Source organism: Caretta caretta, chromosome 5 (assembly GCF_965140235.1).
Source record: "Caretta caretta isolate rCarCar2 chromosome 5, rCarCar1.hap1, whole genome shotgun sequence".
Taxonomy (NCBI): Eukaryota; Metazoa; Chordata; order Testudines; family Cheloniidae; genus Caretta; species Caretta caretta.
The window spans coordinates 36,133,315-36,156,285 of record NC_134210.1 but is presented as its reverse complement, the minus strand read 5'-3'; the positions used below and the strand labels follow the sequence as shown (position 1 = coordinate 36,156,285).

The following is a 22,971-nucleotide window of genomic DNA, read 5'->3' as shown; positions in this document are numbered from 1 at the left end:
TTTAGCATGCTAGCTCAAGCCCTGCTAGCGTGAGTCTGTCTACCTAGTCTGGGAGGCTCATTCCCAGATGTAGTGTAGACATATCCTTAAAGAGCAGACTGTAACAGGCCAGCAGCATTTACCTAAAACATCACACCATAATAGGTGTGAGCCTGTGGAGAAAGGGTAGGAGAGTTCTGTTGACTTACTGAGAAAGATGGCTCCTTACCCTACCAAGATATAAGGGAAGTGGGGGTGGGGGCTTTCTAGACAGAGAAGCTCTAGGTGGGAGCTACACAAGCTGGATGGAGGAACCTGAGAAGGAGAGAGGAAGTTTGAGATGAACTTTATCTTATTATTAACTTCTATGTTAATAAAAATAGACTGCATTAAGGGGATGAGTTTGTACTGTATATAATATTTTTATTTAATATTTGAACTGTATTTCAGAGACGGTTCAGAAAGACATGTTCACATGCACTTTTCTGCTATTGTAAGAACAGTTCACTCTCAGGCTTACACCCTTTTAATGTTTATTTAAAAACTCAGTATGAGATAATAAAGAAAATACAGAAACATCCTTAATCATTGTGTTGATAAACGATAGGGGACTGCAAAAGAAATTCTGAAACAGCCTGAGACATATTGATGCTACTGAGCACTGAAGAAGGAGATTAAAATTGAAAATATGTTCACAGTCCAATTTAACATCTGAATGCTAGAGATTCATAAATGCTCATCTTCATTTCCCAGCAATTTTGCTAATGTGCAAAATGAAATTGCCATTCACTGTGTCGCATGAAAGATTACTTAGATATGTCAGAAGTTTGGGTAATAATAATTAGATCTAGTACACTTTCAAAAGCAGATTAGTTGAAGTGAAAGAAACTCTGACTACTAGGAAATATACCCCATATGGCTCTTTAATAGGCACCCAGTAAAGCCTCTGAAATGCTCAAAGATATAATTTGTCTGTAAGAATTACTCATGGCCAGTGGAGGACATGCTTATTTTTCATTAGCATTGGAACTAATGCCATCTGTGGGCTTGGGCAAACGACCTGGTTTCTCTGGACCCATATTGTAGTCCTTTCTAGGCATAAATGTCCTGGCCCCCTTTGCCTTAGTGCCCCCTTACTTCACAGAGGTGTTGCGAGGCTTTGAGGGGTGTTGTACTGTGAAGACATAAAGTGTTACCTAGCCTAATTTATTACATTATAAGTAGGGTTGGCAGAATTTGGGGGGAAGTTGGGTTTGGAGGTGGTTTTTTTGCAATTTTGACAATATAGATTTTTATTAAGATTTTGTTTCAATTTTTAACTATGTTAAATTTAGGTGCTAGAAGATAAGGGGGATAGGGCTGGAGTTAGAGTTAGGGCAGGGCTGCAGGGGGCTCCCTGCATGGCCAAGGGGCCCAAGATACCCAGGCACAAGGTGAGGGGAGGCTACGGTCCTGGCCCAGCAGAACAGAGACCTCTGCCAGGACTGCAAGGAGGACAAACTCCCGGCTATTGGGAAGATCATCCCCTGCTGAACTTTTCTTGCCCATACTCCTAGCTGGTGAATGAGTGAGCAGGGCCATGACAGCGGAGCTGCAGAGGGCTCCCTGCATGGCCTCAGGGCGAATGACACCTGAACCCTGCAGGCACAAGGTGCAGGGAAGACTGAGGACCTGGTGGGGGAGAGAAGACACCACCGGTTAATACTGTGAGGGCACCATGCTGTTGAATGGCTCTTGCCTGGGGACAGCTGCAGCACTCCCAGCTGGGGAATGAGAGAGTAGGTTCATAGGAGTAGGGCTGAAGAAGCTGCCACAGGGCTAGTGACACCTGATCCCTGCAGGTACAAGGAATCAACAACAAGAATTTTTGCTATAAACTGGGGATGTATCAGTTGGAAGTGACTGAAAAGGAGAAAGACCTGGATGTATTGGTCAATGACAGGATTACTATGAGTTGCCAATGTGATGTGACTGTGAAAAAGGCTAATGCAACACTAGGATGCATCTGGCAAGGTACTTCCAGTAGAGATCTAGAAGTATTATTATCATTATATGAGGCGCTGGTGAAATCTCATCGGGAATACTGTGTGCAATTCTGGTCTCCTATGTTTAAGAAAGATTAACTCACACAGGGACAGATGCAGAGACTGAGCTTTACAAGTTTCTGGAGGCGATGGTACAATGAGATTGCCCACAATGGCATATTGTCCATCAACAACTGCTCTTAGCAAATACCTCCAATGTCTGAAGGTGGGGAGGGCTCTGAGTTACTACTGAGAATTCTTTCGCAGGTATCTGGTTGGTGGATCTGGCTGAAGTGCTCAGGATGCAACTGATCACCATATAGAATCATAGAATATCAGGGTTGGAAGGGACCTCAGGAGGTCATCTAGTCCAACCCCCTGCTCAAAAGCAGGACCCATACCCAATTAAATCATCCCAGCCAGGGCTTTGTCAAGCCTGACCTTAAAAACTTCTAAGGAAGGAGATTCCACCACCTCCCTAGGCAACGCATTCCAGTGTTTCAGCACCCTCCGAGTGAAAAAGTTTTTCCTAATATCGAACCTAAACCTCCCCCACTGCAACTTGAGACCATTACTCCTTGTCCTGTCCTCTTCCACCACTGAGAATAGTCTAGAACCATCCTCCCTGGAACTACCTCTCAGGTAGTTGAAAGCAGCTATCAAATCCCCCCTCATTCTTCTCTTCTGCAGACTAAACAATCCCAGTTCCCTCAGCCTCTCCTCATAAGTCATGTGTTCCAGACCCCTAATCATTTTTGTTGCCCTTCGCTGGACTCTCTCCAATTTATCCACATCCTTCTTGTAGTGTGGGGCCCAAAACTGGACACAGTACTCCAGATGAGGCCTCACCAATGTCGAATAGAGGGGGACGATCACATCCCTCGATCTGCTCGCTATGCCCCTACTTATACATCCCAAAATGCCATTGGCCTTCTTGGCAACAAGGGCACACTGCTGGCTCATATCCAGCTTCTCGTCCACTGTCACCCCTAGGTCCTTTTCCGCAGAACTGCTGCCTAGCCATTCGGTCCCTAGTCTGTAGCAGTGCATTGGGTTCTTCCATCCTAAGTGCAGGACCCTGCACTTATCCTTATTGAACCTAAACCTCCCCCACTGCAACTTGAGACCATTACTCCTTGTTCTGTCATCAGCTACCACTGAGAACAGTCTAGATCCATCCTCTTTGGAACCCCCTTTCAGGTAGTTGAAAGCATCTATCAAATCCCCTCTCATTCTTCTCTTCCGCAGACTAAACAATCCCAGTTCCCTCAGCCTCTCCTCATAAGTCATGTGTTCCAGACCCCTAATCATTTTTGTTGCCCTCCATTGGACTCTTTCCAATTTTTCCACATCCTTCTTGTAGTGTGGGGCCCAAAACTGGACACAGTACTCCAGATGAGGCCTCACCAGTGTTGAATAGAGAACAATCACGTCCCTCGATCTGCTGGTAATGCCCCTACGTATACATCCCAAAATGCCATTGGCCTTCTTGGCAACAAGGGCACACTGTTGACTCATATCCAGCTTCTCATCCACCGTAACCCCTAGGTCCTTTTCTGCAGAACTGTTGCCAAGCCATTCGGTCCCTAATCTGTAGCAGTGCATGGGGTTCTTCTGTCCTAAGTGCAGGACTCTGCACTTGTCCTTGTTGAACCTCATCAGATTTCTTTTGGCCCAATCCTCCAATTTGTCTAGGTCCCTCTGTATCCTATCCCTACCCTCCAGTGTATCTACCTCTCCTCCCAGTTTAGTGTCATCTGCAAACTTGCTGAGAATGCAATCCACACCATCCTCCAGATCATTAATGAAGATATTGAACAAAACCGGACCCAGGACCAACCCTTGGGGCACTCCACTTGATACCGGCTGCCAACTAGACATGGAGCCATTGATCACTACCCTTTGAGCCTGACAATCTAGTCAACTTTCTATCCAGCTTATAGTCCATTCATCCAGCCCATACTTCTTTAACTTGCTGGCAAGAATAAAGCACATACTAATATGCCATGTTAGACACTCATGCCTAACCTTGAAAATGTAACATATTATAATCTGGGAGTTAATCATAATTTTTATTTATTCAGATAACAGGTCGCATTCTCACCAAAATGAATGCGGGTGGGTGGGTGTGTGAGTGAGATAGAGAGACACTATGCTCATCCATCATTTACTTTTTCTCTTGTACAGATAGCTGATCTTTTTTAATTATTTCTGGGAGTGGAGTGAGAATGTCACAGATTCAGAGACTTTCAATTGTGTCGCTAGACTTTTGGATTACAACACACTTGAAAATCTCATCTTGGTATGATGAATTAGGAGTCTTTTTAATTTTAAGCTTATATAGGTCTAGAAATACTGTGTTAAAACCATGAATTTTTTTACTTTGTTTTCACTGTTATTGAAATTTACTTGGACATTATTTTTCCTCATCACTGGTACAGAAGGCTCAGAAGAGTGTACTCATAATTCAATAATAGATGTCATAGAGACTGCAACCTCTGTCTAGTGAGACTAAGCTGCTTTTTAGAATAAGGGCCACTGGTGAAATTATAGATAAATTCCAAAAGAATCCCACCATGAAAACAAATAAGATTCCCAGAAATGAAGGAGTAAATTAGATGAAAAGACACTTTCACCTGTTTTGACTGGTGAAGTTCATTGTAGTTGAAGAAGAACTCAACTATTGCTAATAAACAACTGCTTTGCACTTGGTCTTCTGTAACTGTTAATGAAACTAGGGTAACCTCCTCTGAAATGAGACTCCTGGGTTTTTCCTCTGACCAAGCTGTCATCCCGGAGTAACCATAGAGACTTTTTTGTTTGCCTTCTCTATGAGTTGCTGTTGATGATAAATTTAAAAAGTACTTTTTTCTGAAGGATTGAATTTGGCTAAATTAGATCATTTGTCTAGTCAACCCATGATTGTTTTTTTTGCTTTTTACTCTTCCCTTGACAGGCACACAACCCTTTGAGGACTCTAATCTATGCATGGCAGTAATATGTAAACAGGATTTATGGTTGCATGAAATCCAAATGCAGTTATAGGCAAAGTAATGACTAACCATTCACTCTGGTAAGAGTAGACTCTATTTACCAGCCTTTCCGAAACAGAATTAAAAGTCCAGCTGCTAGAATAAAATGACACATGGAGCACAATCAAGAGAACCCTGGAAGCAAAATGTTTGTGTTTGACGACAATAGCTGGTTACTTATGATATAACAAACAAATGGTTTTATTATTTGAAAATATTAATATGTGCAAAGCCCTGCTTGTGGTTACCTTCCAGTGTAACTTTACATCACTAGTGGTAATCTGTAAAGTAAAGTTTTGGAGCAAACAGGATTTCACTCTTCAGTATTAGATTGTGTAATCCATACTTTTTATTCTTTCATTTTTAAGTACAGTTAAATAGTGCAGAGTGTTGCAATAGAGTAAATAATACTCTGGATTTCTATAGTGCCTTCTATCTAAGAATCTCAAGGTGCTTTACAAACAACTAAGTCTCACATCCCTGTGAGTTACAGAAGTATTGTACTTGGCTGGATTCTCCAGTAAACTAAGACCACTCTGCATGGCCATGGTACAAAGTGGCCTTAAAGCAGCTGGAGACAGCCAGTGTCACAGCCTGTGTACAAGCGAACTCTGCACTAATGGCATGCTGGCAGAGATGGCTCCAATGCTTTCTTCACCAGCCACCCCACCTTCACCCCTCAAGGAAGCTTATTTTAAATTGGCCCAATGTCCATTTCAGCTTGCAAACTGTCATCAGGATCACCTGTCGGAATATGTTACTTCAGTTTTAAATCAGCGTTTTTCTACCACCTGGCACTATAGAATGCAGAGAGAAAATAAGGACTATACAATTCTCATTGATCTTCACCGGCCAGTTTACACTTCCTTGTTTTAAACACTATTTGCCTTTAAAACCAACATCGAAATTGCAAACATTTATATTTCCTGGAGGAGGATCAGAATACTTCAGAGGAAGCAAATTCATAATCTCCACCTCATGTTTTGTGGTGAGATAATAAAGAAACTGAAAATACCTGTATCCTTAACTTACACTGTATCATACATATATACGTGGCTGCTTATCTTTTGAGAAATTTGTCAAAACTTCATTGATGGGTTTCTTTTTTTAAAACTTAGTGTTTCTCACTCCAGACTTTATTCTGTGCAATTAATATGGCCTTCATGAGTTGAGTCAGAAACCTAGCCCCCTCAGAAATTGCTTGTACATACTTCTCAGTGACTCTGACTGAGAACTTGTAGGAGGTTGTTGATACTGAAGAACATGATTCAGATGACCAAATGCAACATCATGTTGGTTGGATTATTTTTGGTTAGATGTCTCATGAAACCCAGCCTCATGAAAATAAATGGCATTATTTTTACCATTCATCATTTGTAGAGTTTCCCCACATACCCACTTAAATGTATCTGTCTCTAGGTGATTCAGCAGAAGAAATCGACCTCACTGTGGTTTACCAAACAGCTGCTAATGGTGACGTCAACACACTGACTGCAGTGATTCTTGAAGACCCTTCAATATTAGAATGCTGCGACAGCGAGGGTAAAACTTAGAGGGTTTAGATTGTTCCCAACGAGTTAATCAATACAATATGTGACTGAGCTATCATCTTTTTTCCATTTTTAATATTGACTTTAAAAATTAGTGAAACATCATAAGTAGAATTATATCAAGTTCTCCCCTTTATGAGCAATAGAATGGGAAATTGGTATTTTGGGGGGGATATCCATGGGGAATATGCATTTTGGATGGCCACAAAATAATATTTTCTTCCTCCTTACAAGTTTATTCATTTACATATAAATAAGAATATCCCATGTATCAGACAGTGGACATGAGACACAAAGTTGTCTGCCATGAATTTATATTGTTTGTCATAGAAAGAGAAATGCTGGAAAGTTGCTGAAATTTCAGGGGAGGATGGAGAAATAATTTATTCTAGTCAAATCCAAATTATATATATTTTTGGACATCTTAAAGACTCATTTGGCCAAATTTTAAAAAGTGGACACCAGCAGTTATTTGTGCTTGCTGAATAAGGGCACAGGTACAAACAGACAATTAATAAAACGGTAACATATGCAGTTTCTTGCCAAAAGAGCAATTGCATGTATAATCAGTTACCTGTTTTATGCTTGAAGCTGCATATTTTTTTCTATTCAGGTTCTCATGCCATGCCTGACAGGGTGCCATCTGAGTGCATGCAGTTACTTGGTTGTCTTTTCAGGCATGTATTTTCCAAGTGAATATGAACCAGAGATCTTTGAAAGCTTGTCCCTTGAAGTATTTTGTGTTCAATCAAGAGTCTAGTTTTTACCACAGCATTTTCCCAGGATTAGCATGAAAAGTGCAGGATTCAATCATTTAAAAAGAAACAAACAAACAAAAACCACCCTGCAGATATCTCTGTCTGTTTCTGAAAACTGGTTGTAAAATCTGGATTCAGAAATTGGGATCTTTGTGTTATCTTCAGATAGTTCCCTGGATCTCAGTAAAGTCAAGACGAGAGCCTTTTGACCTTCCAGCTCCTAAACCAGAAGAATAAAGGCAGGGTGTCTAACTGCCTGAAGTAGACTAACCATTACGTTTCAATTCCAAAGTAACTCAGTGATACTTATATACACACACTGATGTAACTGAGATCATCTGTGTGACACCCTGGCACCCCCATATTCACCACTGTCATATAATTATGATATGTTTTATACAAAGTATGCCTTTTGAGGTATTATTCTAAAAGTCTTGAACTGCGAGACATTAATATATCATTGGATTGTACGTGCTATCACTGTATGTGACGTTATGAAGTTTGGCTCTGTATGTGCTACTGAAACATGTTGTGAGGTTGAGAACACCCACAAGCAGCCGTTCAGGTACAACAATAAAAAGGCCAAACAATGTTGATGGCTTATTGAGGAAATGCACACAAGCACCAGGATTACCCCAGAAATTATGTACAATAGAAACCTCTCAGAGATAGCCCTACACAATGGGAACTCTTTGACCCAGGTCACAGCAAAAGAGCTTTCCAGCAAGTTGGAAGAGATATAAAAGGGAGAAGTATTGTCATAACTGGATCTCACTCTCCCTACAACACAACACCTGAAAGTGGGGGAGAGGGGAAGTACTGGTCCCAGGCAGGAAAGAAGGAAGCCTGCCTGTGTATGCAAAAGCTAACCTGCTTGTACTGTCTAACTGGGTGAGACACTGTGTGATTCAAATCCTAACTAGTACATTAGGCTTAGATTGCAGTTTTGTTTTATTTCTTATGGTAATCTGCTTTGATCTGTTTGCTATCACTTATAATCACTTAAAATCTACCTTTCTATAATTAATAAACCCTTTTTAAGTTTTATGTTAACCAGTATGTTTTTGAGTGAAGTGTTTGTGGAAAAATCTCAGCTCAGTTAACAAGGGCTTGTGCATCGTCCTCTTCACATCGAGGGAAGGGTGCACTGTGTAATAAATTCATACTGGTCAAGCTTTGACCAGGGCAGGATGCTACAGCTCTGGGGTCCTAGACTGGGGAGCTGGAGATATTTTGGCTTGAGCCTTTCTATTGTTGGTTCATGCAGTGGCTGGCAGAGCATTCATGAACACAGCTGCGTGTGGCACCTGCCTGTGGATGTTGGTGTGAGCACAAGCTTGGAGGGCTTTGTAGCTTGTCACAATGTCACAGTGTGAGAGGGAACCCAGACTGGTAAAACAGAGGGCTCAGCTGTACCCAAGTTCCATATGGCACCCTAGAAGGGACCCATCACAACCTGCTTCAAGACAAAATGTAGGGCCAGATTTTGCAATGCTTTCTCATGTTGAATGGTACTTATTCACCCATGTAGTGCCACAGAGTTCAGTGAAACTACTCACATGAGAATAAGGCCCTTAAATTGCACAAATATACAGCACTTTTCAAACTATAGTTGCTAGTGTTCAATGTATCAGTTTAATCATTTTAAATCACTCCATTACCTGTTGGAGAAAAGCATATTGCTGTTAGTCAGTAGTTAATTATTAAGAAGACATAAGAGAAGAAACAATTTAAATGCAGTGATGAAATTCTTGAGGAAAATCAAGTATTAGTTTGGATGCTGCTTATGCTGCTCTTTCCAGCCTTGGAGACAGCTAATATAGAGTAACTACTAGAGAACTTAACTTTCAAAGGTGGAGGAAGGCAAAATATTCTAGACTGAAGGCCAATTTTTAAAGAAGCAATTGCGTACATGCAGTATCATCTGTAGGTGCATGCTGATTTGTGCCCTCAGAGTGGTGCCTATTTTCATAAACCCTCTAGGCACACACAGGTAGGGTGAAACTGAAGTTGGAGAAGAGCATCTCCCAGGCCTGGGCTTGTGTGCATTTTGAGGAATATCAGCTTCAAAATTGTTACATGAGGCCTGACTCACATAGAAGGCTCGTCAATGTAAAAAGAATTTTCCCACCCAAATGCTAACTAGGCAAGCCTTTTGTTAATTAAGGCACATTTTTTTAAAAAGTGGATGATCAGCTAGCTTGAATAGGAATTCCTTTGTGCCTCCGGTACAGTTGCTAAACAGTTGGTAGAAGAGCAGGTTTGTTAATGTACCAGTGGTTTATTTAGCAAACAAAAGACTATCTCCTCCTTATGGCTTTAACAAACGAAGGATTGTAAAAGAATTATTAACTATTTAATTAATTAATTAGTATCTATTTCCCCCCAAGGTTGTACCCCCTTGATGCATGCTGTTTCGGGATGCCAAGTCGATACAGTGAAATTGCTGTTGAAGATGGGAGCAAATATTAATACTCAAGATGCCTGTGGACGCACCAGTTTATCTCTTGCAACCTATCTGGTACCAAGACTTCTGTCTGTTACAGAGAGCACTTTGGGAGGGCAAGAGGGTGAAGTAATAAAGACTAATTTTGAATCACAGCAAGGGGAGAATAAGTACAAGACTTGTGTGGTCCTAGGGAACTGTGCAAAGAACAGTGCTTCAGCTTAACTGTGACATTTTCAGCTAGAAAATGTGTCAAAAGTAGCAGAATGGGCAATCCATTCAAACATATTAAATATGCATGTCGCTTTCAAGAACAGATATTTCCTTTGCTAGATATTTTCAAAAAATCCTATGATTAGTAACATGCTGTGTTTTCCCTTCCTCTTTTCCTGAAGGGGGAAAAAACATCTGTTGAAAAAATAAATTACTGGAAAACATTCCAGACACTTAGGCTGGCCTCATGGCTTCAGAATTCCCAAGTTTAAGCTGAAATTCTTATCCTTACGGTCTCTAAAGCTAAACAGAAGGCATAAGATAGGATGAGCATTTGTTTTCCCACCCCAAATGGTTAATTACATTATAGAGTGACCAGTGCCACAAAATTTACATAGGCTAAAATCCTCAGGGATGTCCTAAGGATTAGGCTCACGATTCTTTGCAATTTAATCAGGTGCCTGGGATAGGGAGAGTGAATCATTGTAATGTACTCCCTTGGTTAGCGTTAAAGAGACAACGAGAGTAAGAGCCTTGGATGCATGGGGAAATTTCAGATCCATGAGCATGCTACATGTGATTTAAATTAGTGAGTGGTGGTTTCTATGCTGTAAGTAGTGTGAGGCCTCGTGAGAATCTGGGTGTGACGTCTGCCCAGAGGATTGATTTCAATGGGATTGCATGTGTGCATGAATGCAACTTAGTGCTGGATTTAGCCAAGTTTGCAAACTTCTCTGCAACAAAACTTTGATCAGTGAGCAACACAAAGGTACTTTAATTCCCTCATTCCACCTCTTCCCAGTAAATACTAGTCATGCTTGGCAGGCAGATGACTTGAGCTGCAGGGGAGTGACCTTGCAGAGGCCCCAGTTTGAGGAAAGCACTTAAGCACACGTTTGACTTCCTTGGGACTCAAGCACATGCCAAAATACTTTGCTCAGTGAGAACCAGAGTGCTCATCTGCTTTGGTTTGTTTTTGAAGGTGACAGTGCTGCATTTTACTCCCGTCAGTGACCAATCCCCATAAATGAAGGTGCCATTTTCAGTATAACACTTCTATTTGAACTCTGTAAAAAGCCACTTGCTAAAACAAGAACGAACAGCTGAAAGCAAAACCTAAAATAACTCCAATTCTCAGATTTTTCATATCAATTTACTACCTGTAGTAACCTCTTATAAAGAAAATCAGATCAAATGCTCAGGCTCTTGGCTGACTCTCATTTAATTAAAATCCATATGCAGGAACATACTTAAGACTTTCTAGTACAACAGCAATTTTCAGTGCCATGTCTACTGCAAATCTTAAAACAGCCCTCCAGCCCCACCACAGCCAAAGAAAGGCCAAAATGCAGTGGAACTAAAAAGTTCAATTACAGAAGTGGATGGATGAACCAGTCCAGGATTTGAACCAAACGTGAACCATCTTTGAAGCTCTAACTAGATGTTTTTCTGAAACCAACGAACAGATCCTCAGCTGGTGTAAGCAGAATTACACCAGCTGAGGATCTGGCCCCAAATCTTCTCCGCTCCTTTTTGACCTTCCTTTTTGACCTTTCTTTCTTAGGGGTGGCTTGAAGGCTGTGTCAGTCTGCTCCGAAATGGTGCCAAGCAGAACATACCTGATAAAAATGGAAGACTGCCACTGCACGCTGCTACCGCAGAGCCTGATGTGAGGTAAGCCCACATGTTAAAAGGGCGTTTGCTTATTTGAGTAAAACATCTTCTCAGTCCGGTACATAGTCACCAAAAGAACATGGAGATTGACTGATTGGAGGCAGCGTAGGGCAGGCAAGCTAGCTGTGGCAATTACCCATGTGATTTGCTGTTTCATCTGGTGATTATCATATATTTAAATGAAGAAGCTATTGGGACTTTAGACCTAAGTCTATGGCTCTTTCTGCTGCACTTGTTTTACAGGAACGTGTTCAGGCAGGTTGAAGAATCTGATTTAAACCTCACAAAAGCAATGGAATTCAGAATGGAGTCTGAAACTCCAGATTTCTCACAGTGAACAATCACCACCAACGTGATCAAGCTGTCCTCTATACTAGAAATACCACAGGACGTTTGTTTCCATGATAGTTCAATGTTGTATTTTCCCTAGCTAACTTGGTGCCAGTGTTCAGGGTGTTCTTCTTTAACTCAGGCTTCAGCATTATTTACAAATGCAGGTCTCCCAGCAGGAGCCACAAAACCAGTTGCCCTGCACTCTATTGCCACTGCTTATTATATAAATTAAATGTTATAGGCTATATGCTAAAGCAGAGGTTCCCAAAATGTGACTCTTGCTCGTGGTTCATGGAGAAATAGCTGGTCACATGGTTCTGGCTCCTCCTTGTTTAGAGCTGCATTAAAAGAGAGCTAAAAATTTATTAAATACTTTCCTAACGTTACTTTCTCGTGCAAGTAATTGCTACAGCTACCATAATATTACATGGATAATGTTAGTGGCATTAAATAGTAAATATTTTTATTAATTATTATTATTATAATTCATTAGTATTATTATAGTGCCTTGGAGCCACAGTCATAGAACATGTCTCTGTTATATAATATGATGATTTATATTATTGTTTTGAATATAATAGTTTATTATTGGGAGGGGAGGCAACCTATGGGTTTAGGAATGGGAGGAAAGTTGTTCAAAAGACAAACTCTGTTAAGATTTGGTCCATCCTATGGAAAGTAGCTCTAAAGGATCAGGTAAGATGTAGTACAGTTGATTTTTGACAGCTGTTATTAAAGATGTATCAAAAAGTCTGAAGAGCAGTTCACCAAAACAAGTCACAAGCCAATGTGCTATTTGTATCATAGTTTCCTTTGTGAATAGGAATGCTTCTTAAAGCTTTTCAAGTCCTGATTTATATAAGTTGATTAAATTCATGCAAAATCTCTCCTGAGTAAATCATTTACGAGTAGCTGAAAAAGGCTGGTTAAAAATGTAAGTTGCAAGAAACGTATAGAACTTAGAGTGGCAGTTTGACACATCTGATGCAGCAAAGCTGTAACTTGATGTTCAAGTTACAGGTGAGTATTGTGACAGTCTATAATGTCTCCTTATGTATTAATTTTGCACCTTCATCATTGTTTTTCATGCATCACTCTGATGGTACAGTTGGAGGGTTTCAGAGCAAGAGTGCATTATCATTACACAAAGCCTCTGAAGAGAAAAGGCTATGTTTGTGCCACACTGAACATGCTGATATTAGAAAGGAAACAGTAATTTACTTTAACAACAGCAGCACACAGAGTTCCCTGAAGTTTTTTCCACAGTCACCATGGAAACAAGCAGACCTTTGCTCCACACAGCAGTGTGCCAGCTGCTCAGCTCTTTTTCATCTGTCTTATTAGCCCAAGTCAACAAAATTAGTTCTGGATATGATTGCCCTGTTACCAGAAGGCGCAGCTGGAGTGCCATACCCATTAGTGAGATTTTTCCATTGGACTAATTTTTGCTCTCTGCCAACTATTTAGATTTGAAAGGAAGACGAAATGCGGTGGCTAATTGTGAAGTGCTTCCTCACCTGAGTTTAAGAACTGGCAGCCCATTGCTATAAATCAATGCACTGGAGGAATAGCTAGCAGCACACAGACCACGCTGAAATCGACAGGCTGTAATCAGTCCATTTAAATACTTCAGGCACAAGGGCTGGCAAGTTTTTAAACTTCAATACATGTTTCATAGAGTAGCTGAGCCTTCAGTGAGAAATGGGATAAATGGACCCTGCTGACTCTCCACATGCTACATGTTTAGTTAAAATTGGCAGAGCTCATCTGTGTGGTTGCAGACTTTCAGCGTTGTGGGGGGTTGTATGTGTATGTATATGTACACACACACACTAATTTAATTGATTACATCCCATGTTAATTTGTGAAACTATGTAACAAATTACAGAGCCATGTGATAGATGAATTTACCAAGCACCTTTTGATCATCTCTCCTTCCTTCTACCCACTAATCCATTTCCACCTGGACTTATTTTAATATACCAAACTTCTGAGCTGTCAGTCTGGGGTTTTATTAATTATATCAGTTTACCACAAAAATGTTTCCTCTACTTCCCAGCAAAAAAAATCTACGCCCTTTAAGGCCCAGAACACGTAAGATTCAGGCCTGCAGCAATCTCAAAATGACCTGACTTTTAAGTCCATTATAACATGGCCTGACTATGCAATTGGCTGCATGCCTCAGAAGAGGGCTGTAACACCCGTTTGCTTTTTAGTGATCATACCAGTCTGAGTCCAGGCCCTGGTGTGCCATTGGCCAAATAATATTTTTTAATTGATTTAATACTTTTAAGAGAGTATCTGGTTAGAAAAGAATCTGGGTGTGTTACACCCTGGTTCTGCCACGTTGGTATGTCACTTCAGAGCAAATCATTTTTTTGCCTCCTTGGCGAATTGTAACTTCTGCAAATGATCACTAAGCAGTTTCGAATGCAGCTTCTTTAAACAGTTGTACTGTCTAATAGCTCACAATCCATGACTGCAGAATGATTTTTTTCAGGCTTCATGCACAAACAGCTAAATAAATGGCAGGGCTGCATTTCATTATAGGTTTGTGTGGCAGAGCTCTGGGCAACTGTATCTGTACCAGCTCTGTGATCACTGGATCACCAATTACATTGCCATGGTGTAAACCTGAGAGGAAAAGCTGTGCCTAGTAATTGATAGACTGGGATGGGCTGAGAAGAGCCCCAAAGGCTAATTAGCCCATTACCCAAGAGGTAGAAAAGGCACAGGAAGGACGTGCACAGGGGGAAGGAAGAGACTGATGGGCCTTTTAGGGGCTGAGTCTGGGATTGAGTGAGTGGAGGGGTGTATGCTATTGTAAATATAGACCTGAAAACATTTATAAGGGTGGTGAGGAGAAGACTGTGAATAAATTGTACAAGGTGTTTGACTAGAAGAAGGTCTCTAGATGGTTTGTGGCTAGAAAAGAGACAGGAATGGGATGATGCTGGGTCACAGTTTGCTATATTTTTGCAAGCTGATACTGTTAAAGTTTAATAATACATCCACCTGAGCTTTACCTGAATTCAGGATTGTCCAGCTAAGAAACAGAGTAAAAGATTTCAAAGGAGAGAAGAGCCTTTCTCTTGTATTTTGTTTGAAGGGGGAGCAAGTACTTCCACATAACCCACCATGCCTTGGGTGAGTATTATGGTCCCAATCTGATAGTGGGGTTCTGCTAGCTCAGCCCCTTACATCTGCCAGTGTCACATGGACTCTAAACAGGCATAAGGGGCTATGTTGGCTGATCCTGCTAGGCGGATGTGACAAGATGGTCTGGATATCCCTACCATCTCCACACTTTAACCAATGCTCAGCGCACTTCTATAAAACATAATGTGCCTGCTCCAAATCCAGTGACCAAACCATTTTCAGAGTTAACTGCAGTAGTTTGAAGGGGGATTATGAAAATCCTGGGGCAAAATCTTTCAGGTTATAAAACCATTGTTTCACCTAAGGCCTGGTCTCGATTACACAGCTAAGACAACGTAAGGCAGCTTACTTTGACCTGACTATGTCCGTGAACATACAATGGTGGGACACAGCTGTTGTAAGTGCCCTAATACACTGACATAACTCCACCTCCATGATAGGCATAGGGCTTATGTCAGTGTAGCTAAGGTGATGCAGCGTCTGTGTGGACACTGCATTACTTACGTCAGCTGTCTTGTCAATTTCAGGGCTCAATACCATGAAAAACCAACATCTCATGTGTAATAGTTCTAACTGTTCCCGCCACAACATGGCAGTGTTTATACTCTACTTCTCTACAAGAGTAAACAGATGTATTTCTCCATAAATTCCAGTTTATGGCATAATTGCCTTACTCCCAACAGAGAGACTGTGAGCCGTAATCTAACCCTGTCTCTGTGTGTGCATGCATACAGGGGCTTCTTAATCCAAGAATACAAAAGTATAATAGGAAGGTAATTTGCATTTCTGTTTAACACTTTAAAAGGATCACAACGAATAGTTCTGTTGATTTCTAGGCTATAAAAAAATTGCTCAGGTATTCACTGCACATTCTGATATATTAATGCCCATTTATTATTTTGGAAACTAACACTGGAATTATTCCTGATTGTGTCTGCTTTTGCATTTACATACAGGTGACCTCTGATCCAAGTGTTGAGTTTGTGTTCTGGTTTTAGTTACAAATAGAGTAAGCCATAAACTTCAGAAGTGGATCTGGGTTTGGCTTTCAAACATGAACACATACCAGATCTGGGATTCTGGTTCACATCCATCACTGCTGTTAATTTTGCTTTCGATCGTGGGTTCTGTTTCTCTAAAAACCTCTCATCCAGTTTTAGCCGTCAATGTAGCATATTAAATATATCTTTGCTTCCACAGGCTTCTAGCGGTGCTGCTGCAGCAATCGCATCTAAGTGACATTAATCATCGGGACAATGAGGTAAGTAAACATGTATCAGGTCATATTCTTCCCTGTTGCCTAAAAAGGGTCCACAGAATTACTTTTTTTATTATAGTAATTGCAATTGACAACCCTAATTATAATTTAACACCTACAATTAACTGAAAACAAAATTAAAGTGTTAATCAGATCCCTCTGGGTGGGGAGGGAAACATCCGCAGCAGGAGTGGGGCTGAAGCCCCAGCCCACAGCTTGTGGGGGACAGCCAGGGTTGGGGGAGGGTTGAAACTCCAGCCCACAGCTTCGGAGCAGTGGAGGGGGCCAAAGCCCCAAGCTGAGCTGGAGCCCTGCTTCCAAGAGGGACTGAAACCCAGAGCCCCGCACCCTGAGGTGGGAAAGCCCTGTGCCCCGAGGGGGGGGTTGACGGTAGGGGGCCACAATTTTTTCTAGTGAGGAGGGTAAAAAATATATATGTCCAAATGGGATTGCCAGCACAAAAAGTTTGACAAACGCTGTCATAGAGGATAGCAGCCTGGCAATCCCACACTCCCTGCATCAGCCTTTCCCCTCCCTCCTCCCCCGGCCCCGCTGCATGCCAAGTCAAGGTAAAATCCACCCTCCCTTGCAAACAAGGGCTCACTCAGCTGAAGGGAGTCATGTAAAATTATTATTTTTACATTTGTAAGTTCAACTTTCATGATAGAGATTGCAGTACCGTACTTGTATGAGGTGAATTGAAAAATACTATATCTTTTTTACAGTGCAAATATTTATTTTTATTACAAAGTGAGCATTGAACACTTCGTATTCTGTGTTGTAATTGAAATCAATATATTTGAAAATATGGAAAACATCCAAAAATATTTAAAAATATTTAAATTTAATATGGGTAGTCTATTATTTAACAGTGCAATTAAAACTGCAATTAATCGCAATTACGTTTTTTAATCGCTTGACAGCCCTAATTATAGTATTTTGCACTGATCTTGCACCTCTCAGCTAATGGCCTCAGAGAACTCTACAGAAGTTGGTTTCATTTTTCCCAGTTTATATACATGCTGCATCTAAGGTGACCAGACCACAAGTGTGAAATTGAGATGGGGTGGGGGGTAATAGGAGCCTATATAAGAGAGACCCAAAAATCGGGACTGTCCCTATAAAATCGGGACATCTGGTCACCCTAGCTGCATTGCCTCACTGTGGATCTTCTGGCTGACTGCTCTCAAATGGAGCTGGCAGATGCAAATGGAATCTGGGTCGACAAACCCACTCCCTCCCCATGCCACCAGTTATGCTTCCCTGCACATCCTGCCTACATCACCTGCCAAGATAGGGATTTCTTTGCTTATTTTCAAGTTAGACAGATTCTCTGCTTCACTGAGCATCTCACCATCAGGCAGATAGTTCTCCTTGGAAGGTCTGCCTGAAGCCATGTTATAGGTCCAGCAACCATTTTATGCCAGATTGCTATGGTCCTTAATTGTACACCAACTAAATATACCCCTGTGCCAGGAGATGGATTAGATATGCTGGCTCCACATCCCACACCGGAGGAACTCTGTTTGCCACATCTGGCTGCTTACTAGCTCCATCCATTCAGCACAAAGGAGCCAGCACACAACAGAGAATCTGGTGCATTGTTTCAAATATGTCTCTCCAGCCTGGCAGCAGCTTGAGGATATTGCTGAAGGGCACTAACTTGCAAATTTCCTTCCTGCCTTGTACTTCGTGCCCATCTACACTGTGGTTTGCAGAGCCTTTTTACTTGACTATATAGGACTTACAACAGCCTGAACAGGATCTAGGATTTGGCCCTATATTGAAAATGTGGGGTTATAGTCTCGGTGAGTTGCACAGAATTAAAACTTAATGTGAACCATGCAGGACACTTGGAATCCTCAATGCTTTTTCTGTATGTTACCACATTCAACTTAAAATCTCAAGGGTCAAAAGTGTATTAAACACCACTTGGCATCAGGAGCATATTTGTCTGACGGTTCAGTGCTAGCCCCCTGGTTATTCATGTTTGCTTGGAAATGTGCTCAGAGCTTGTTTGCACTAATAGCTCTTCTCCTAGCTATTGCCCAATTTAAAGGAAAACAAGTTGTTTTTTTTTTTCCTGTAACTTTATAAAACCACCCCACAAAACCCAAACACTTTAAATAGTAAGAAATACAGCTGGCAGCCGCACTGTTTCTATGACTGGGGCTATCTCTAAGGACTTTCAGTGGAGGTTGCCAAGAGATGTGTATTGAAAATCTCTCCAGAAGGAGGGCAGCTGAACAAAAATTAGAGGCACACAATTCCTCAGGAAGGCTTCCTGAGGGTACGGTTTCCAACCCCTGTCAAGGTTATAAAGTGATTATCTGTCCCCACTGTCTCTCCTGATGGCTTTGTTTAACTTGCGTGGCAATGTGCTTTTCTTTATCTTTGGTCACACCTTGCTTAATTTACACTGGAGACTCATTCAAGCATATTCCTTTGTCTGGAACTGGCACTGGTCGACACATACATTTTCAGAACATATTTCCAGCACATATCTGTACATTTCTTTGTGGGTTTATTGTATGTACATCACATGCAAATATTAATGATTAGGGAGTTATTAGTTTTCTAATACATTACATGCCACCTTTGGGGGGGGCACAGATGGCAACACAGAAGTTTGGATGGGTGAGCTGCTGCCTGCGGGCCTGCTCATTGGGGCCAAAGTGGGAGGTGGGTAACTTTTCAAGGGGACACCTACCACTTTTATCAGCGAATGGATGAGAGGAGGCTGATCTGGTGTCCTGTAGCTTGCCCTGGCTACACTGACTCATTGTTCCCCTGAACTAGCTTCGCTCTCACTTCTCAGGGCAGAAAACACTGCTGTAGTGCCGCAGGTCAAGAGTCCCAGGATATTCAGTGTCCATCAGCAGTGTCAGTCCCTGTGGTGAACTCCTGGCACCACTGAAGTTGATGGGGTGGGGCGGGGGGACTCCCATTAACTTAAATGGGGCTGGATTTAACCCTGGTTTTTTAGTTTTACAAAAAACAAAGCCCCAGTGAAGAAGTTTTGCAAAACCAAAATAACCAAAACCTGGTTTAACTGATCTCTCAAGTATTTGGAATTCCCAACCCCTGCCCAGACCCGATGAGCAGAGAGAAACTAATGTTAAGGAATTTGGACTTGATTGGCAACCATCATTTGGAGTTTTATTTGAAGTTTTAATTTTTCTTCCATTCTACATGATTTGGGTTTTTACCCTCTTGGAAACTAAGAGAAACCACAGAACTGATTTCCACACATTGTGTAGTCCTTGATGCCTGTGCAAAGTGGGTGTATAACAAGCCACCAAACAAGAATGGTGCTTATACTATATTTCTTAAGACTGATGTTGCTTAGGTACCTTGATAGGAAAAGTGTGTAACATAGATTTAAAATGTATATGTGGACTTGCTTTTGATGTTGGTTGATGTGCCCATACAACGTGGATTCTTGGTCTGCTAAGACCAGTTTGCACTGCATAAGGACAGCTTCGATAGAGCAGAGAATCAAGTTCTCCGTTCATTGTTTGGTGGTTGTTTTTTTTTTGTTTTTCAAAATGGTGCCTGTGATGTTTGTATTTTGAGATTACTGTTAAAATAACTGGCCCGCTTTCTCAGCCGACCCAGACTGAAGTCAGTGGGGCTAGACTGCTTTACACCAGCTGAGAAGCTAACCCATAGTAATTATTATGAGTTAGAGATAAGGCTGTTGTGTTGTGATAAAACACAAGCCTAAAAGAGGGCTTTCTATTGGGAACTGTATGCAACTTTAACATGCGAGGAACCTATTATGCTTCTGACTGATGTATTACTTTAATAAAAGAGGCATGTATCTAATATTTGTATGTCTTCTATAGTAGTCAACCTTTCTTATTGGCTGCTACTTTTTTTTATACAACCCCATTAAGCCAGAAACTACTTCAAATTATTCAATCTTGAGCAGGTGGATTTCCGATCTCCAAATTGCCCAACTCATCTAGGGTGACCAGACAGCAAATGTGAAAAATCGGTGGGGGGTAATAGGAGCCTATATAAGAGACCCAAAAATCAGCACTGTCCCTACAAAATCGGGACATCTGGTCACCCTAAACTCATTTCTAGTGAAAAGGAAAATTAAATTCTTTGACATTTTAAATCTTTCTGTGAATGATAATTCTTTACTGTCTTGGATTGTGATTTTTAGGGAATGACTGCCCTTCACTGGGCTGCTTTCCACAATCGGCCCCAGCATGTGCAAACCCTGCTGCAGAAAGGAGCAGATCCAACTCTGGTGGACAAAGACTTTAAAACTGCTCTTCACTGGGCAGTACAGGTGAGGGCTAACTATCAATATTTTAACAATACACCACGTGCATTACAATGATTGTTTGTTGTCTGAAATTCTAAGGCATGGGGCATCAGTAGTCACGTGCTGAGCGTTAAGGACATGCGTGTTTTTGATGGATCAGGGCCAGAGTGCTCCACGCCTGTCAGGACTGGGCTGTAAACCTGTGACTTCAGACCACTGAGAATAAAATAATATACATGTAGTGTAAAATGGCAAATATTGTTACAGGACAGTGTTCTAAAGGCTTGAAGCTCTCATCCTGTGGAAATCCTAACTTCATTAAGTACAGTGTAATGTTAAATGCTCTTCCTATCAAGTTATAAAGAAATCATTGCTATATGGGGCAATCGGGGAGCCACTTTTGGGGCCTCATAGGGTTTCTACTACCCATCACAAATGCTCCCCCAAATGTACAACAGCTAAGAAATTACTGAGGGACTCATTAAAGGTGGAAAAATACAGCAGGCAAATATCAGATGTGACTAGGCACTATAATAATAGTAGTAACCTATAGAAAAGTGAATGGTTTCCTTAGGATGCATCATGTTAAGCAATTGGTAAGGTATTATCTATAATACTGTTTAAGTTAAGTGTCCTGCATGAACTTTGCTTCAGATAACTTTTTAATGCTAAATATGAGTTCTGTGTGTAGGTTACAGTGCAATTATCAAAGTACAGTAAAAGCTCTGTTATCCAGCACTTTACCAACTGGAAATCTCTAGAAATCGGCATTTCTGATATCTCCCAATATCAATCTTTATAGGGTTGCAAGGTGTCCAGTTTTTGAATGGAAGACCTGGTCAAAAAGGGACCCTGGTGGCTCCGGTCAGCACCACTGATCGGGCCATTAAAAGTCCAGTTGGTGTGGGGCTGGCAGGCTCCCTACCTGGCTCCACATGGCTCCCCAGAAACATGTCCCTGCTGCTCCTAGGTGGAGGAACAGCCACGGGGTATCTGTGCGCTGCCCCTTCCCCAAGGGCTGGCTCCGCAGCTCCCATTGCCCGAGAACCATGGCCAACACGAGCTGTGGGGGCAGCACCTGCGGGCGGAGGCAGCGCACAGAGCCGCCTGACCAGGCCTCCACCTAGGAGCAGCAGGGACGTGTCGCTCTTGGCAAGAAGCCACCTCAGGTGAGCGCTGCCTGGATCCGGCACCCTGAAACCCCTCCCGTACCCCTTCCCCGAGCCCCCTCCCACACCCAAACTCCCTTCATTAGTAAGTATAACTGAGTTAACCAGAATTTTTGACTAACTGGCACCCCCCATTCCCCAACATGCCTGATGAAAAGTTTTTACTGTACACTTTTTTATTGATTTATAGTGACACTTTTATAGTAAGTATTCAAAACATCTCTGTATCATATAAACAGAAAACATGAATTGCAAGGAGAAGATACACTGATTAAACATCCCCATTCTAACATTTTTGGTCTTAACTCTATCATGCTTACAATATCTCCCTTCTTCCCCCCCCCCCCCCCCCCCGGTCTGGAATAGAATTAATGTGTAGCCTCCATACATAGCATTACTTTCAACTACACTTCCTCTCTGACTTCATATTTTTCTGATTATTTCAAAACTATATTGTCTTGTAGATTTTTTTTTGCCTTGGTATTTCAAAGGGATCTGTTCTAATAGTTATTAAATACTTCTTGTACATTTGCTCCAGTGTAGGTTCCATCCAGCTGAAAATTTCTGAAATTCTGTACCGTGCAAGCTCTGGAGGGTCCAGCATTCAAGCTCGGTGAAGGCCAAGCTAGTCAAAAAGGCCAAGTAGAAGCCTTATGTTTACACTGCACATCAAGCCCGGGTCTGTGGGTCCCAGGTTTGCGGACTTGGTGTTTCCACACTGCATTCTAAACATGGGTTTACAATTGCTGAACCCAGGTCTCTCAGCCATGCTAATGTATCCATATTGTGCTATGGAGACCTGGCTTCACTCTGCAGCTTGACCTGTGTGTACTGTGCAAAATGACAAGTGTTGGATCAGAGTCTCAGTGGGACTTGGTTTTTGACCCAACCCATTTGCAGGGTCCTAAGACCTATGTCCCGAGCAGTTGCTGACCCAAGTCAGATTGATTTGTGTATGGACGCCCTACCTTAGTGTGCAGTGTAGACATGCCCACTCAGTCCATATCCCCCCACACCTTCCTCTCAGAACAACAAATGTGCAATGCAAGTCTTGGGAAAACATGGGAGGTTGAATGGTGCAAATAAACCCTCAGTTT

The 22,971-nt window shown here is 41.7% G+C and overlaps 1 protein-coding gene across 7 annotated transcripts in view; it reads left to right on the top strand.

The window, feature by feature from the left end:
* ANKRD55 (ankyrin repeat domain 55) overlaps positions 1–22,971 on the top strand; it is a 92,256-nt gene that overhangs the window by 37,785 nt on the left and 31,500 nt on the right. For 6 of the 7 annotated variants that reach the window (XR_012668401.1, XM_075128474.1, XM_048851835.2 and 3 more), the window contains 5 exons: positions 6,455–6,577; positions 9,734–9,864; positions 11,567–11,676; positions 16,369–16,429; positions 20,601–20,729. Coding sequence is in view for 6 of the 7 variants with exons in the window: in XM_048851835.2 (XP_048707792.2) it covers positions 6,455–6,577; positions 9,734–9,864; positions 11,567–11,676; positions 16,369–16,429; positions 20,601–20,729 (554 nt within the window). In the remaining variant the exon portion in view is untranslated. The remainder of the gene's footprint in view (positions 1–6,454; positions 6,578–9,733; positions 9,865–11,566; positions 11,677–16,368; positions 16,430–20,600; positions 20,730–22,971) is intronic. The other variant, XM_048851836.2, reaches the window with a different exon arrangement.